Consider the following 19,577-nt stretch of genomic DNA (forward strand, 5'->3'; position numbering starts at 1 on the left):
AATAAACATATGGAAGAATATTCAACATCATATGTCATTAGGGAATTGCAAATTAAAACAATGAGTTACCACTGCACACTTATAAGAATGGCTAAAATCCAAAACACTGACAAAACCAATTGTTGACAAGAATGTGGTACAACAGGAACTCACATTCATTACTGGTTGGAATGAAAAATGTTACCGCCACTTTAGAAGACAGTCTGCAGTTTCTAACAAAGGTAAGCATAAGCTTACCATATGACTCAGCAATTACATTCATAGTTATTTACCCAAATGTGTCTTGACTTTTTAACCAGCCCTGAAAGATTCTGCCTCAGAAAATTTCTTCAGCCTGGTCTTCCTTCCATTTAATACCTTCAAGACATCAGTTCAGCTGTGTGTGTTTTGGTATCTACTTCTTACCTGATTATGTTTGAATATGGTTTCAGATTAGCCTTGACTTGGCAACTTCTTAGGATGTTACTTTGGGCCATTGCCCATCAGGTCCACATTCTACAAACAAAAGCAATATTCACTATACCCAACTAACCAGGCCCTCTGAACTTGCCAGCCAGTTCCATGGTGCCCCTTATCTTTGTCTGTCTCGGAATGGTTACCTTAATCAGTAGTTAGGAACCTTTGCAATCTTTAAGGTTTAGCTCAAGAACTACCTCTCCGCAAAGCCTTTATTTGCAACTCTAGGATCTAGTCACTGTCTAAATGTCCTCAATTTTTATTTATTTCCCCATGCACTGAAAATGCTTTCAAGAAGGTTACAGATAAATATTAATTTTCAACTGTGGTGGCTAATTTTTAGTCTTAGTCTTGTTTGACTCTTTTACAGCATGTAAACTGGCAACTACTCCCTTCGTGAAACTCTCCTTCTTTGCTTTCTTTTTAAAATTTTTAATTTGTGAAATGAAGCATACATATAGAAAAGTGCAGGGTGCTAATGTATAAAGTTTAATAAATATTTTAAAGCAAAAACTAATATCAAGAGACAACATTTCTAACACCCAGAAGCTCCTCATGAGCTTCTTTCCAATCATAACTCTGGCTCTCCTTTATGCCAGAAGTAGCAATTATTCTGACCTTTGTATTGCTCTTTCTCTGTGTATGTATCCTTGAACAGTATATTTCAGTTTTTCTTTTGCTAAAGCTTTGTAAAGGAAATTATACTTTATTTTTTTGCTCACTAGTATGTTTGTGAGATTTACCTATGTCGTGTATATCTGTAGTTTTTTCATTATTGCTGTATCTCCTATTGTATGAGTACACCTTATTTTATTAATATATTCTATTAATGGACTTTTGGGTTGTTTTGAGTGTTTTGTGTTTATAAGCAGTGCTGCTTTACATATTCTCCTGTATGTCATATATATGTAAAGGAGAATCTGGTGAAAATTGGATAGGCTTTGAGATGCCTGGATAGCTTGTGCATTTACTGAGATAGGTGATAGGTAGTTAATACTTGGGGAGCAAAGAAAAGGATGAATTTCATGGACATGTTGAGTTTGACATGCCTATGGGAAGGATGTCTAAGTAATTATGTTTAATAGGTGAATGGATAGATATATAGATCTGAAGTCTGAGAGAAAGAGAGAGATCTGGTGTCATGATATAGGTCTCAGAGCCCGCAGTAGATAATAATACATGTCTGTCTGTCTGTCTGTCTGTCTGTCTATCTATCATTTATCTATCTATCAAACTTATCTATGTGTATTAGTTGAAATCATGAGATCAAAGACAGTACTGGGGGTTCCAACCTTGAATGAAAACTAATATGGACAAAACGAAGGAGGAGGGAAGAAGGCCAAAATAATGTTAAATCATAGAGAAGAGAATGGTCAATGGTATTCAGTCACAGATAGAAACAGTAGAGCTGAAAAAACTCCACAGGATTTGGCATTACTAGAGACCTTGGTGAAATATGGTTTATTAGATAGAGTGATTGTTTCACATACTTAACTGTGAAGGGAAGGGAACCGATGAAATAACTGGTTAGTTGAAGATAGGTAGAAAGTAGAACAATTTTTTTTTAATGAGAAGAGTATAATTATAAACTATGGGGAGTAAACACAGATAATTAAGACAGTTAATAAACTAATGGTGATTATAAAATATATAACTACATAATTAGTATTGTTAATGTATGTGACAGGCCTGTGATATACTTATATAGGTATAGTAAGGACCAAGATACAGTGCCAAACCCCAAGATTTACACACACCATAAACACTCAAAAACTATGTGCTGGATTGAATTAGATTGAGTTTCCATTAACGTGTAAATCATCATCTTCTGTGCTCTGGAGTAATTTAGAGTTTAATTTGTGCTTTTAATTCTGATGAAGGTCATCGGACACTATTTATTGGAGTTCACGTTCCCTTGGGAGGAAGAAAGAGCCATCGACGTCACAGGCATCGTGGTCATAAACACAGAAAGAGAGACAGAGAGAAAGACTCAGGATTAGAGGATGGAAGGGAGTCACCTTCCTTTGGTAAGAATCTTTCTCCTTGTTTTTTTTTTAAAATTAAGTTTATGACTGTAATAATATTGTACTTGTTTGTGTGATCCATAATTAGCAGTAATACTTCATACTCATAAAATTGTTTATATTTTTATAAAGTCTGTTGGGTTGAACAGATTGGGGAGAAGTGGGAGAGCAAAAGTTTGATTTTTATTTTTCTCTTGTGCATCTGCTCTGTGAAGATGAGAATTGTCTTAGATTTGTGATTGACATAACCAAGAACCATGCTTCCAGTTATTTGACCTTCCCATGTCCTATGACCTTCTCCTTCACTGCACCCAGCTCACCTGCTCATCCATACTTACTCCACCTCTGAGGTCATTCATGCACTCACCTTGCTCTCTGACCACAACGTCTCTTCTTACTTGCTTGTGCAATTACTTGACTGCTTGACCTCTTTATACTTTTGTCTATCTATGTAGTAATTTTTATTTTCTTATCCTACTCTGATTTCATAGCCTATAATTTTAGTAATACTTTTGCTCATATTCTAAATACCTTAGGTCCTCTATTTTAGTTTTATCCATACAGTCACCCCCATTTTAAAAAACATACTTTGTTGGGGTTTCTCCATGTCCCTGCTTTCTCCCTGTCTCCCCTAGTAGGCACGCTCTGCTGGACATAGCCATTCAACAGGGCAGGTTGTAACTATTTAAATGCATGACTCAAATGGAGCTTCAACACCTCCTGGCAATTCTATAGCATTCCTTTGACTTTTGAAAAAATTATTTTTCAACCTTCTGCACCATTCTCCAACATCCCTCCTTTCACCATCACTTAGCAGATGTTTTCTACTTCAGAAGGAAAATATATCAACAGAAAGAACTCACTCGACTTCCCTTCTGTTAAATATACAAACATATATGCCTACATCTGCAACGTCCCTTTTTTTCTCTTAATACAATAAAGGAGTTTACTTTTCAGTTGTGTTTATGTCCTGTTGGAAATAATAGTCCTGCAGGAAAATTATAGAATTTCTAATCTAGTTGACCTCTTTCTCTCACCTGGATTATTCTAATTATCTTTTAAACGAGATAAAGTCTCTCCTATTTCAAATAGTCCCACAACCTTCCTCAAACCCACATCCCCCATTCAGCTGTATTTGGTATGAAGTAAGTTAACAGCATATGAAGTTTGGGGTAACAATTTTAATTTTAATACCCTATAGATATTGCTTTATTCAATATCTGTTTAAGTATTGAGAAGTCTGTAATCTCTATGTTCTTTTCATTTTTTAAGTTTATGTCTTTTAAGCTTAAGTGCTTATAGACGTTTTTCTGTGTCCTCTTAATTAGGAAAACTTGCTAAAATAAGCCTAATGGTGGGTATATTAAAAAAGCTTTTTAATCTGCCTACACTGATATTTTTCCATTAGACAACATTTTCCTATTTTATCTGATTCTGTTCCATTTACTTTGGTCTCTCTTCTTTGTGAATTAATTATCTGCATGTTGGATTTATGATATCTGTTCTTTGTCTTTTTCCTTTGTAGCTTAAAGTTAGTCTCTCATATTTGTTTGATTACCTGGAGCATCAGTTCTGCATTTCACTACTTCTATTAGAGATTTTGATTTTGCTGTTGCATTTTTAGTTTTCTTAATTTTTTTTCTTATTTCATTATATTTTCTTTACATTTCCTCCTATTCTTTCCTAATTAATTTTTGTTTTTCTGTTTGAATGAGTCTATTTTTAATTTTGTTTGTTTGTTTATTCATTCATTCATTTATTAATTAATTAAATTTATTGGGTGACAATGGTTAGTAAAAGTACATAGGTTTCAGGTGTACAATTCTATAATGCATCATCTATATATCACATTGTGTGCTCACCACCCAGAGTCAGTTCTCCTTCCATCACCATATATTTGACCCCCTTTACCCTCATGTACACCCCCTCTCCCTCCCCCTCTGGTAACCACTAAACTGCTGTCTGTGTCTATGATTTTTGTTTCTTTACTTCTTTGTCATGTTCCTTTGTTGCTTTCAGTTTTATATCCTACATATGAGTGAAGTCATATGGTTCTCAACTTCTTCTGTCTGACTCATTTCGCTTAGCATAATAGTCTCAAGATTCATCCATGTTGTTGCAAATGGCACTATTGCATCTTTTCTTATGGCAGAGTAATATTCCATTGTGTATATATACCACATCTTCTTTATCCATTCATCTATTGAAGGACACTTTGGTTGTTTCCATGTCTTGGCCACAGTAAATAAAGCTGCAATGAACATAGGGGTACATATATTTTTATGTTTTTATAGTCTACTGAGAAATCCCACTATTTTTGGATATTTTCTTTTGATCCCGAAGTAGATAATTGTCAGAGGTATGATCTTCCTTTGAGCCATCTAGATTTTTTGACTTTCCATTGATTTGTAGTACTTTTATAGCCTCTCATTTTTTTTTTCCTTTTTCCTCATCTTTTCATGGGGCAGGGTTATCCATGCTACATAGGTCCAGCTATAACCTAAGATTGCTTCGAAAGGCACTGCCATCATGGTGCTCCTTGTCTCCATCACTATGTATAGTTAAGGGCATCAAATTTCCTGAAATACCATGAATTTCTGCCAGAGGTAGAATGATTGTTGGTGAGGCGTGTGTAAAGAAAAGTACTCTGGATATCTTGCACCAGCATGATAGAAAGATGGTTGTCTCTGAGTCCGTGGGTGGACAGTGGAGGTGTGAAAGTGTCCCCCATGTTTTCAGGTGTTTTGTGAGGTAGAATCTGGAAGTGTAATAAAGAGACTATTGTGTAGATTTTTCTCCCTCCAGCTCTATCTACTTATTGTTTGTTGAGACCCCCCTCTTAGACTCTGGGAATGGATTATCTGTTGGATTAAGATTTAATGGTTACTTTGAGTTTTCATTATTTTGAAAAATATTTGAGAAAACATATTCATGTCATCTTAGAAACAAAAATAAGCTTGTTCCATCTGCCTCTGTCATCTTTTTCTCTTTTTTCCTCCATAGCTGGATGCATTATGTCAGTTTTTCTAGAACAGTGGTTCTCAGCATTGACTAGACCAGGAAGTTTTAAAAATATATTTGATGGCCAAGCCCCATACCAACGAGTCTCTGTGGGTGGGGCACAAACATAGGTATTTTTTTAAGGTACCCCAAGTGATTCTAGTGTGCAGCTAAGATTGAGATCCACTGTTCTAAGAACTATGCTATTCAAAGTGTGGTCCACAAGCCAGCACTATTAACTTCACATTCGAGCTTGCTAAAAATGCTGAATCTTAGGCCCTGCCCCAGACCTCTTGAATTAGAACCTGTATATTGATAATTTAGGTAACTTATGTTACATTGAAATGTGACAAGCTCTAGAATATTGCTTGTCAAAACCTTGTTGCAATAACCTCAGTATCATCTGAGAAGCTTAAAAAAAAATTGATGCTGGGCTCCACCCTCAAAGATTTTTATTTAATTAATCTTAGGTGTTTCCCTAGGCACTGATATTGTTTTGAAGTATTCCAGATGATTTAATATCCATCTAGAAGCAAGAATCATTGATCCAAGAAGTGTCTGCCTCTTTATTTGGTGAAACTTCAAAATAAGTCAGGCGGCCTAGATTTTCCTTCTGATGTGTCAGCCTCTAATTCTGGATACCACCAACCTTCTTCTTTCCAGAACCATCTGAGTATCTTTATTGACATTTAGACCTAAGATCTCTTATATCAGGGACAAATGCTTCATGCCCTGGTGGTCTCTAAGCAGCAGAGCTTCCTAGATTTCACTTTTATGTGCTTCTTCAGGACTGATGATTTGCCTTTATTCCTATTCCACAGTCAGTTCAGGTGCCTTGATAATCAAGCACTCAGTCACATGCTGAGATGGAAACCAAGTTATAAACACTATCGCATTTGATTTGGGCTTTGCTATTCTGCATGGTGATGATATATGAGATTGCTGTGCTGAAGGCGTCAAAGAAATTTTCTGACCTCTTAGGATACGTATTTTACTTGGAAGGATTTCAAAGAAAATCTTTTGAAGATATCCCTGCAGGTGCCTTCAAATTCTTAAGAATTCAACTTCCTATGATGTATAGGATAGAGGAGGATGTGAGGAAGCTATAGGTCCCTCTGTTGGGATCCTAGAGGTTTTATATTGTAAATTGGAATATGGATCTATGAAGATTTGGAATAATTTGGGCCCACATTTCTGGAGTAAGCATAATTTAACAAAAAGATTCTTGAGGGAATGTTTGAATTTTGGCACTCACTCTTAAAAAGTTTTGTCTCTCTAACATATAAGAAACATGGGCAGATTCCCACTTTATTTTATGACCTAATCAGTGTTGTTAGAAAGAAACCTGGTTATGTTAGTGCTGCATCCAGAGAAAAGTCAAAAGAGATTATGTTTATGTCACAGGCCTGTAATGGCTGGTTCTAGGCCACCAAATCCATAGTTAGAATATGATTCCTGGGTGAATCCAAAGATACACTCAGCTTTTTGACTGTGTGATAGTGTGATGGTTATGCTTTGATTATACAAAAACTTTTGATGCCCATAAATACATTCAACTCACTTTTATTACTGCATTTAACAAACACAATCATTTGTATAAGAATGTGATGATTAATTACTTTTCTTCCTATTGCACCCATTTCCCTGATAACAAAAACCTGCTAAAATTTTGCACCTTGTTACTTTTAATGTCATCTTGTGTAATTTGAAATTATATTTTCAACTGGGTACATGGATGAGTTGTTTAGAAATGATATGTTTGAAGGATAAACTTGAAGTCAGTGAAAATATGACAGATACTGAGGGAAATTCAGAATCCTTTAATGTTGATTTGATCCTCAGCTTCCCAACAAAGAATGCAACAGAAAAGATGATACCAGTATGGAAATTAAATTAGTTAATCTGTAAGCGATGGAAATAAATATTAAAAACATAGACTCTATTAAATGTTTGTTTAAAATATGGTACTCAAAAGTACTGTATAAATTGGCACAACCCTGGGATTAGATTTAGGATTTTTGCAATCTTGTGGTAAATTGTGCACACACTTCAGGAAAAATGAAGCAATTATAGACAACATGACTTCAAAAAGCTATTTTTTGATGGACAATGGCTTTCTGTTCCTGTTTAACTTCTAATTGGCAGATATGTAAGAATATTAATGTGTTTTTAAAAAATACTTTAATATAAAGTATAACTTAAGTATTTATAAGTGTTAAAACATAGAAACATAAAAGAATGTACAACTCAAACATCTGTGTAACTGTCATCTTGGCTCGCACTCCAGAAAACCCTCCTGTGCTCACTCCCAGTCACTACACTTTCCCCGCTCCCCAAAGGATCTCTAGCCTGTCTTATACTGGGTGTTTCATCCAGTTTTTGAACTTTGAATAAATGAAGTCCTACAGGAGGTATTTGTTTGTGTCTTGCTCTGTTGCTCAATATTGTGTTAGTAGGATCCACCAATGTTTTTGGCTGTAGCTTTGGTTTATTCATTTTCATTGTTGTATAGTATTTATTTACTTGTATATACCATGCATTGTACTATTGATGGACATTTAGATCATTTATATTTTGAAGCTAGTATGAATAATGTTGCTGTGAACATTTTTGTATGTTTCTTGGTATACAAGTACATTTCTCATACCCTGAAATTATTTATTGCTGAATTGTAGGATATGCATATTTTCAACTTGAGTCGATAATGCCAAACAATTTTCCAAAGCAGGGTATATATTTACACTTTCATGTAAGCCCAGGAAAGCCCTGGGCTTTCATTAGCCCAGGAAAGTATGAGGGCTAATGTTTTATATTCTTCTCAATGTTTGGCAATTTCATTCTTTTAACATTAGCCATTCTGGTAAGGTGTGTAATGGCATGTCATTGTTTTAATTTACATTTCTTGATTAGTGATGTGGTTGAGCAACTTTGCATGTCTTTTTTGGCCATTTGGATAGCCTCTTCAATGAAGTACCTATCTAAGTCTTTTTTTTTCTTTTTCTGGATAGTTTATTTTTTTACTGAATTGTATAAGTTCTTTATATATTATGGACATAAGTCTTTTGTTGTGTTTATATGTTTCAAATATCTTCTCACTTTTGTGGTTTGTCTTTTCACTGCCTTAATGGTGTCTTTTGATGTGTTTACAGATCCAAAAAGAGGCTGCTAAGAGACTGAGATCTTTATTCTCTAGTGCACTTATCTCTACACTATTATTTATATCTGTTGTGTTTTAGTAAATATAAAAACAGACCCTTATCTTGATCTGCCATTTTCTTGACTATGGTTTGTCCTTCAATGCTCTATGTTCTCAGTTATCTTCTTAAAAATAGGTAAAATACCTATAAACATGGGAGAAATATTGATGCTTATAAAATTCTTTCTGATTTGGATGGTACTGTAATTTACATGAATGGTCATACAATTTAAAAATTCATAGACATGAACAAATAGTCACTGAATAACACATTTTAAACATTTGCTGTATTGAAACATACTCTGACTGCTTGTTTAAGATGTTAAAGGTATGTTGGTAGGATGATTGTGAAAAGACTTTTGTGAGCATAACCTAATACCTATAAAGTCAATTCTACTTTAAAGAATGAAAAGCCAGATACAGAAAGCCATATGTCATTTTGACCCATATAAAATAACACTTTTCCTTGAATAGGTAATTCCACTTGAATGAATCATAATTTCCTATACTATTTCTGTTATCATTGTATCTTAGAGAAGTCTTTTAAAAACCTGCTACCATACCTCAGACTTTCAAGTTCTCATTATTTATAACTGTGAGGGTCTTCTTTCCTCATGTTTATTTTATGATTAGTATTTTAAAGGTGTGTAGTGAGTGATCCTCAAGCTTTATTAGGAAAATATTAATAAATCTTAAATATAAGGTTCATGCACACAATTGAATTTTTTTGGGGATGGATGCATGATATTACAGATATCCAGTTACTGATGTGACGTAAACTGAAAACAGTCAGTCACTGAAAACAGTAATGAGAGAAAATGTTTCCAAAAAATGAGGAATACAACAACAAAAAGAAAAAAGAATAATAAAGAAAAATACAGTTTAAGGGACCTTTGGGACAGCATCAGCGTAACAGTCACATGATAGGAGTACCAGAAGGAAAAAGAGGGCCCAAGGGATTGAGAACCTATTTGAAGAAATAATGACTGAAAACTTCCCTAACTTGTTGACGGAACTAGACATACAAACTCAGGAAGCACAGAGAACCCCAAGCAAGATGAACCCAAATAGCCCCATACCAAGACACGTTATAATTCAAATGATAAAGATTAAAGACAAAGAGAGAATTCTAAAAGCAGTGAGAGAGGGACAATTAGTTATTTCCATGGGAGCCCCCACAAGACTATCAGTTGATTTCTCAACATAAATTCTGCAGGCCAGAAGAGATTGGCAGGAAATATTCAACGTGATGAAAAACAAGGGCCTACAACCAAGGCTATTCTACCCAGCAAGGCCATCATTTAAAATTGAAGGAAAGATAAAGACCTTTCCAGATAAGAAGAAGCTAAAGGAATTGATCACCACCAAACCAGTATTACAAGAAATGTTAAGAGGAATTATTTAAGAAGAAGGGGGAAAACAACCAAACAAATGAAGATCAAAAATAGGAATAACGAAATGGCAATAACTATGTACCTATCAATAATCACTTTAAATGTGAATGGATTACATGATACGATAGAAAGATATAGGGTAGCTGAATGGATAAGAAAACAAGACCCAGACATATGCTGTCTACAAGAAACCCACCTCAGATCTAAAGACACACACAGACTGAAAGTAAGGGAATGGAAAAAGATACTTCACGCAAATGGAAATGAGAAAAAGCTGGGGTAGTAATACTTATATCGGACAAAATAGACTTCAAAATGAAGACTATAATAAGAGACAAAGAAAGGAATTATGTAGTGATAAAAGGACCAATCCAATAAGAGGACATAACCCTAGTAAACATCTGTGCTCCTAACAAAGGAGCACCTAAACATATAAAACAAATATTGACTGACATAAAGGCAGAGATTGACAGTGACACAATCGTGGTAGCAGACTTTAACACCCCACTGATACCAATTGACATATCTAGACAGAAAATCAACAAGGAAATAGTGGCCTTAAATGACACACTAGACCAATTGGATTTAATTGATACTTTTAGAGCATTTCACCCCAAGCATCAGAATATACATTCTTTTCAAGTGCATGTGGAACCCTTTCCAAGATAGACCACCTGTTAGGCCACAAAACAAGTCTCAATAAATTTAAAAAGATTGAAATCATATCAAGAGTGTTCTCTGACCACAATGGTATGAAAGTAGAAATGAATTACAAGAAAAAAAGAAAGAAAGAAAAACACACAAACACATAGAAACTAAATAATGTGCTACTAAATAATGAATGAGCCAACAATGAGATCAAAGAAGACATCAAAAGATACCATGAGACAAACAAAAATTAAAACACAATGATTGAAAAATCTATGAAATACAGTAAAAGAAGCTCTAAGAGGGAAATTCATAGCAGTTCAAGCCTACCTACCTCAAGAAAAAAGAAAAATTTCAAATAAACAGTCTAACTTTACACCTAAGGGCAACTGGAGAAAGAACAGCAAACAAAGCCCACAGTGAGTACAAGGAAGGAAATAATAAAGATCAGAGCGGAAATAAATGAAAGAGGCTAAAAAAATACAAAAGATCAATGAAACCAAGATAGTTTTTTTTTATTAGTTTTAGGTGTTCAAAACAATGTAATAGTTAGACATTTAACCCCTCACAAAGTGATAACCCCCTCCCCCAATCTGTTATCCCTCTGACGTCATATATAGCTGTTATAATTCTATTGACACTATTTCCTATTCTGTACTTCATATCCTGTGACTATATATATATTAAATTATAGTTGACAATCAATATTATTCAGCTTCAGCTTTAGGTGTACAGTGCAGTGGTCAGGCATCTACACCGTCCATGACGTATTCTCCTTAATAAGACAAGTGCTTACCTGACACTCCATGAAGTTTTATTGATTATACATTATTGATTATATCCCCCAGACTGTCTTTCGTATCCCCGTGGCATGTTGATTTGAACACCAACTTGTGCTTTCCAATCCCCTCACCTTCTCCTTCATCCCCCTCCCCCTCCCAACTAGCAACCATCGGTTTTTTTCTCTATATCTCCAAGGATATTTCTGTTTAGTTTGAAGAGCTGGTTTTTTTAAAAGGTAAAGAAAATTGACAAACCTTTAACCAGACTCATCAAGAATAAAAGAGAGGACCCAAATAAATAAAATAAAAAATGAAAGAAAAGTGACAGTGGACACAACAGAAATACCAAAAATTTTAAGAAAATACTATGAGCAATAAATTGGACAATCTGGAAGAAATGGATAAATTGGAAAATCTGGAAGAAATGGATAAAAGCATACAATCTTCCAAGGCTGAGTCAGGAAGAAACAGAAAATTTGAACTGACCAATTACTACTAATAAAATCAAATCAGTAATGCACAAGCTCCCCACAAACAGAAGTCCTGGATGAGGTGGCTTCACAGGTAAATTTTACCGTTCAAAAAGAATTAACACCTATTCTTCTCAAACTACTCCAGAAAATTTAAGAGGAGCTCATTTAAATAGAGCTCATAAAATGAGCTCATCCCAACCTCATTATACGAGGCCAGGATTACCCTGATTTCAAAAGCAGACAAAGACATTACAAAAAAGAAAACTATAGGCTGATATCTCTAACGAACATAGATGTAAATATCCTCAACAAAATATTGGCAAACCCAATTCAATTCAGCAATATGTTAAAAGGATCATACACCATGATCAAGTGGGATTCATTCCTGGTATGCAAGGTTGGTTCAATATCCATAAATCAATTAACGTGATATACCACATAAACAAAATGAAAAATAAAATATCATATGGTTATATCAATAGATGCAGAAAAATGTTTGACAAAATCCATCATCCATTTATGATTAAAAACTCTCAGCAAAGTAAGAATAGAGGGAACATATCTCAACATAATAAAGGAAATATATGAGAAACCTGCAGTTAACATTATTCTCAGTGCTAAAAAGCTAAAAACTTTCTCCTTAAGGTCAGGAACAAGACAATGATGTCCGCTTTCACCACCTTTATTCAACATAGTACTGGAAGTTCTAGCCACAGCAATCAGACAAGAAAAAGAAATAAAAGACATCCAAATGGGAAAGGAAAATGTAAAACTGTAATTATTTGCAGATGACATGACCTTAGATGTAGAGAACCCCAAAGACTGTACCAAAATAAAACAAAACAAAATACCTATTAAAACTGATAAATGAATCTAATAAAGTAGCAGGATGCAAAATTAATTTTCAGAAATCAGTTGCATTTTTATATACAATAATGAACTATCAGAAAGAGAAATTAAGAAAATAATCCCATTTACAACTACATAAGAAAAGTACCTAGGAATAAATTTAACCAAGAAAGTAAAAGCCCTGCGCTCAGAAAAGTATAAGACATTGAAGAGACAAATTGAGGAAGATACAATATGAGGTGTGATCAAAAGGTATGGTGAATGTTTTAAAAAAAAATCATTACAATAAAAGACACATTGCTATTATTGACCCTCATAATAATCCTCTTCATTTCAAACACACTTATCCCATTGTTCTTGCCACTTTCTGAGGCAGTTCTGGAAGTCCTCTTTTATTGAGTATCTTTAGTGGTGCTGTTGTGGCTGCCTTTATGTCCTGAATCAATTCAAAACATTTTTATTTCATGGTCATTTTGACTTTGGGGAAGAGCCAGAAGTCACATGGGACCAGATCCCATGAATAAGGTGAACGAGGACCACCATAATGTTTTTATTTGACAGAATTTGCCATACCAGAAACGATGTGTGACATGGAGTGTTGTCATTATGGAGGCAGTAAAGACACTCATGAAAGAAGACTTCCAGAACTGCCTCAGAAAGTGGCAAGAATGATGGGATAAGTGTGTTTGAAGTGAAGTGCAGTGTTTTGAGGGGGGTTAATGGTAATGTGTCTTTTATTGTAATACATTTTTTAAGTTTAAACATTCACCATATTTTTTGATCACACCTCGTAAATGGATACCTATACCATGCTCATGAATAGGAAGAATTAATGTAGTTAAAATGTCCATATTACCTAAACAATCTATAGAGTCAATGCAATATATAGATTCTATGATAAGGATCAACATACCAATGGCATTTTTCAAAATTTATATAGAATTTTCTTAAAATTTATAGAGAACCATCTGATAAAAGATCTCAAATAGCCATGGCGATCCTGAGACAAAAGAACAAAGCTGGTGGTATCACTCTACCTGATATCAAATCCAGGCCATAGTAATCAAAACAGCATGGTACTAGTATAAAAATTGATACATAGCTCAATGGAACAGACTAGGGAGCCCAGAAATAAATCATTTAATCTATGACAAAGGAAGCAAGAATTTCACTGGGATATGACAGTCAGTTCAATATATGGTGCTGGAAAATATGAAGAGATACATGCAAAAAAAAATGAAAATGGACCACCTACTTATGTCATATATAGGAATAAACTGAAAATGGTTTAAATACTTAAATGTGAGACCCAAAATGATAAAACTCCTACAAGAAAATATAGGAAGTAAACTTTCAGATATTACCTTCAGTAATATTTCTGGTATATCTTTCCTCAGGCAAGGGAAACAAAAGAAAAAAATAACCAAATTAGACTACATCAAACTGAAAAGTTATTGACCAGCCAAGGAAACAATTAACAAAACAAAAAGACATTCTACTGAATGGGAGAAGATGCCAAGTATCAGATGCCAATGATACATCTGATAAGGGGTTAATATCCAAAATTTATAAAAACCTCATACAACTCAACACCAAAAAATCCAAACAATACAATTTAAAAAATGGGCAGAGGAGAGGACCTGAACAGACATTTCTCCAAAGAGAACATACAGATGGCCAGTAGACATGAAAAGATGCTCAACGTCTCTAATCATCAGAGAAATGCAAATAAAAGCCATAATGAGATATCACCTCACACCTGTCAGAAGGGTCATCATCAATAAATTAACAAACAGCAAGTGCTGGCAAGGTTGTGGAGAAAAGGGAACTCTCATGCACTGTTGGTGGGATTGCAAATTGGTGCAGCCACTGTGGAAAGCAGTAAAGAGATTCCTCAAAAAATTAAAAATAGAAATAACTTATGACCCAGCAGTTCCACTCTTGGGTATTTATCCAAAGAAATCTAAAACACTAATTTGAAAAGATATATGTACCTCTATTTTATTGCAACAGAATTCACAATAGCTAAAATATGGAGACAATGAAATGTCCAGCAATAGATGATTGGATAAAGAAGATGTGATGGAGTATTACTCTACATTACATATATATGATGGAATATTACTCTAAAAAAGGAATGACACCTGACCATTTGCAACAGTATGGATGGACCTAGAGGATATTATGCTAAGTGAAATAATCCAGAAAGAGAAAGACAAATACCATATGATTTCACTTATATGTGGAATCTAAAGAACAAAATAAATGAACATACAAAACAGAAATACACTCATAGATACAGAGAACAAACTGATGATTGCTAGATGGGAGGGGGGTTGGGGAGTGGGTGAGAAAGGTGAAGGGATTAAAAAGTACAAATTGATAGTTACAAAGTAGTCACAGGAATGTGAAATACAATATGGGAAATATAGTCAATAATATTGTAAAAACTATATATAATGTCAGATGGATACTAGACTTATCGGAGGGGGGACCACTTCATAAATTATATAAATGCCTAATCACTACCCTGTACACCTGAAACTAATATAAAATAATACTAAATGTCAACTATACTCTAAAAAACATATAGTTATGGAATGTACAGTGCAGTTCAGGGAATATAGTCAATGGTATTCCAATAGCTACGTACAGCATCAGAGGGGTAGTAGACTTGTTGGGGTTATCACTTTGTGAGGTGTGTAAGTGTCTAATCATTATGTTGTTTTGTACACCTGGAACTAATAGTAAAAAAGTAAAATAAGTTTTAAATCTAAAAAACACAAAAACAAAACACACATGTGAGGAACATAATACCCATGTTGAAGCAGGGCTGCTCTTGGATTTGGTTGTTGACAAGCAAGCGAGTGGTTAGAATAGGTTGTCATGTAACACAAAATGTCTCTCTGCTCACACTGGGTAGGTCCAATGGAAAGATTTAATTGATTTTTTAGTATAACTCTAAAATTGCAGTTTATGATGTTCTTTTTTTTGTGTGGCTACTCAAAATACTGATTTTTTAATTTTTGTCCAGAACAACGAGCCACAAAAGTAACAGACTAATTAGAAGTATTTCACTTGACTCTGATCAAACAATCACGTTTAGTAGATGTTAGATAACTATCTCCCAGATAGTATAATTTTAGAAAAAAGATAACATAAGGTTCTTATTTCAGATAAACGAAATCAGAAATGTCTATGTAGCACTGTTGATTTTCTTAAGTACATCTGATATTTATAGGAATTCATCAGTCTCATTTCAAAATAACCATTTATGTTTCATTCAGGAAATTGGCATTGAGGAGGTAGTGAAGCACAAGACTTGGCTATTGACTCAATTCTTGTTCATGTTGCTGTAAAATTTAGTTTGACAAGCTTCTTAAAATATTTGGTAATAAAACTAAATCTCATGTTATTAACATTCTAACAAAGAAATACCTTACTAATGCTTGAGGCAAATATGCTGTATAAATGTAGATTCTTTTTCCTCTTTCTTATAATTTCTTAAATATATGCAATCATGTATAAGATATAGTGCTGTATATTGGTGAGAACAATTATCATTCAAAAACTGAGATGCTCGATTTTTTAAGACTTTAATTTTTAGAGCAGTTATAGGTTTATAACAAAATTGAGAGAAAGGTACAGAGATTTCCCATGTACCCTCTGTCCCCACACATGCAGAGCCTCCCCCATTACCAGCGTCTCTCATGGTGCATTTCTTACCAAGAATGAGCCTATATGGACACATCATAATCACCCCAAAGCCCATAGTTTACCTTAGGGCTCACTCTTGGTGTTTTAATTCTATGGGTTTGTACAAATGTGTAATGACATATATCCATAATTATAATATCATACAAAATATGTTTTTAATGCCCTGAAAATTCTTTATGCTCAGCCTTTTTATCCCCCTCCCCACCCAAGGACTGATCTTTTTACTCTCTCCATAGTTTTGCCTTTTCCAGAATGTTATATAGTTGGAATAAAACAGTATGTAGCTTTTTCAGATTGGCTTCTTTTACTTAGTAATATGCATTTGTGGTTTCTTCATGTATTTTTATGGCTTGATTCATTTCCTTCTAATGCTGAACCATATTTCATTGTCTGAATGTACCACAGTTTATTTATCCATTCATTTACTGAAGAACATCTCTGTTGCTTCCAAGATTGGCTAATTATGAACAAAGCTGCTATGAACATCTGTGTTCAGGTTATTGTATGGACATAAGTTTTCAACTCTTTTGGGTAAATACCAAGGAGTGTGATTGCTGGATCATATGGTAAAAGTATGTTTAGTTTTATAAGAAACCACTAAACTGTCTTCCAAAAGTGGTTGTATCATTTTGCATTACCTCCAGCAATGTATGAAAGTTGCTGTTGCTCCGTATCCTCACCAACTGCATAAAAAAAGTACCTAGGAATAAATTTAACTAGGAAAGTAAAAGCCCTGTATTCAGAAAAGTATAGTCTTTTGAAGAGACAAATTAAGGAAGATACAAATATGAGTTATGATAAAAAAATACAGTGAATGTTTAAATTAAAAAAAAAATTATCACAGTAAAAGACACATTGCCATTAATCCCCCCTCAAAATAGTCCTCGTTGCTTCAAACACACTTATCCCTTCGTTCTTGCCACTTTCTGAAGCAGTTCTGGAAGTCTTCTTTTGTGAGTGTCTTTAGTTGTGCTGTTGTGGCTGCCTCGATGTCCTGAATCAATTCAAAACATTTTCCTTTCATGGTCATTTTGACTTTGGGGAAGAGCCAGAAGTCACACGGTGCCTGATCTGGTGAATAAGGTAGCTGACACTCATGAAAGAGGACTTCTAGAACTGCTTCAGAAAGTGCAAGAATGATGGGATAAATGTGTTTGTAGCGAGGGGCAGTATATAATTCATAAAATGATAAATTGGAATTATCAACATTTAAAACTTCTACTCCATGAAAGACACTGTTAAAAAATGTGAAGACCAGCTACAGACAGGGAGGAAAGAAAATATGTGCAAACCACATGTTCGACAAAGACGTTTTGTATCCAGAATATATAAAGAACTCTCAAAACTCAAGAGTAAAGAAACAACCAACGCGGTTAAAAATGGGCAAAATATTTCAGCAGACACTTCATCCAAGAAGACAAATGGATGACAAGTAAACACATGAAATATTGTCAACAGTAGCCATCAGAGAAATATGAACACCATAGCGAGCTATTACTACATAGAATGGCGAAGGAACAGTTGATAATACCAGGTGCTGGTGAGCATGGAGAGCAACTGCAGCTTTCATGCATTGCTGCTGGGAAGGCAGAAGAGTACAGATGCTGTGGAAAGCAGGTGGGCAGTGTCTTATAAAGTTCTACTAACCATTTAACCTAGCAATCGTACTCCTAGAGAAATAAAAACTTATGTTCAACAGAAAAACCTGTGCAAGAATACTTATAACAATTCTATTCAAAAGTGCCCCAAACTGGACACAACCTAAATATCCTTCAACAGATGGATGGATAAACAAACTGTGGTACATTTCTACAATGGACTATTACTCAGCAATAAAAACAACGAACTGCTGGTACACTCAATGACCCAGATAAACCTCAAAATCTTGAAGGAGTTATGTTAAGTGAATAACGACAGACTCGAAAAGTTATTTTTCTGTTTATGTGACATTCTAGAAAAGGCAAAACTGTAAGCAGTGAAGACCAGTAGTGGTTGCCGGGGGTTAGTGGGGTGTGTGTGGGTGTCACTATAAAGAAGCATCACAAGGGAGTTCTTTGTTGAATTATATTCAGCATAGTTTTAGTGTAAGTAAATTTTAATCATGATCTACTATATTACCATAAAATATAGCATATTTGTTGAGAGATGTGAGTGTGTGTGTGATAAGTAGAATTTCCATGAGTGTTACAAATAATCCAAAATAATCATCACATTCGATTATATTTTTAATACTTTGTATACATTATATGTTTACCTTTGACGTATTTGTGCTCCCAAATTATGCTAGACTTAATGTAAAGCTAAACTTAGTTTTAATGTCCCAAGATTACTTTAGATGAGTGTTGCGGTGGGGGCAGGGGAGGTGTGAGTTTGGCGTGGTGATGTAGGCGGTGACATTTTAAGCTGGAAGTCACGGTAATGCATGTTCATGTCTCTGATTCTCCTTAGACACCCCGTCCCAGCGGGTGCAGTTTATTCTTGGCACTGAGGATGACGATGAGGAGCACATTCCTCACGACCTCTTCACAGAGCTGGATGAGATTTGCTGGCGGGAAGGGGAGGATGCTGAGTGGCGAGAGACAGCCAGGTGAGGATTTTTGTGGAAAGGTGAATGTATACTAAAGAATTTCCATGCTATTAGAAACACAGATTTCTAAGTCCACGATTTTTCAAACATCCATGAAGGCTGCTGATTTCTGAAATTTGCTCATCTGGCCTGGGCACAGCCTGTAATAGGATATGGGTCAGAATGAATCTGAAGGCAGTAATTATAGTAAATAGTGATGCAGAACCAGCAGCAGCTGCAGTGTTAGAGACAAACAGTAGCATAATTTGTGTGTCATCAGGAAAACAATAGAAATCTAAAAGCAATTTATTTCTATCTTTTCAATTGCTGGCTTGTGTCCAAGCTAGTGATACTATGTGATAAGTTGAGTGTGGGGATTTTTAAAAGAAAGGGCAAGCATCATAAGAGGCTTTAGGTATTTGGTGAGGATAAAAATATTTTGTAATGTGTTTCTAGGATATGTATACATTTA

The 19,577-nt window shown here is 34.8% G+C and overlaps 1 protein-coding gene across 16 annotated transcripts in view; it reads left to right on the forward strand.

The window, feature by feature from the left end:
* The window catches only part of SLC4A10 (solute carrier family 4 member 10), a 256,810-nt gene that overhangs the window by 115,685 nt on the left and 121,548 nt on the right, over positions 1–19,577 (forward strand). For all 16 annotated transcript variants that reach the window (XM_074337110.2, XM_019727291.3, XM_019727287.3 and 13 more), the window contains exons 3-4: positions 2,337–2,483; positions 18,988–19,126. In XM_074337110.2, coding sequence (XP_074193211.2) covers positions 2,337–2,483; positions 18,988–19,126 — 286 coding nt within the window. The remainder of the gene's footprint in view (positions 1–2,336; positions 2,484–18,987; positions 19,127–19,577) is intronic.

The sequence above is a fragment of the Rhinolophus sinicus genome, chromosome 17, assembly GCF_057876585.1.
Source record: "Rhinolophus sinicus isolate RSI-liver-muscle chromosome 17, RSI-T2T, whole genome shotgun sequence".
Taxonomy (NCBI): domain Eukaryota; kingdom Metazoa; phylum Chordata; class Mammalia; order Chiroptera; family Rhinolophidae; genus Rhinolophus; species Rhinolophus sinicus.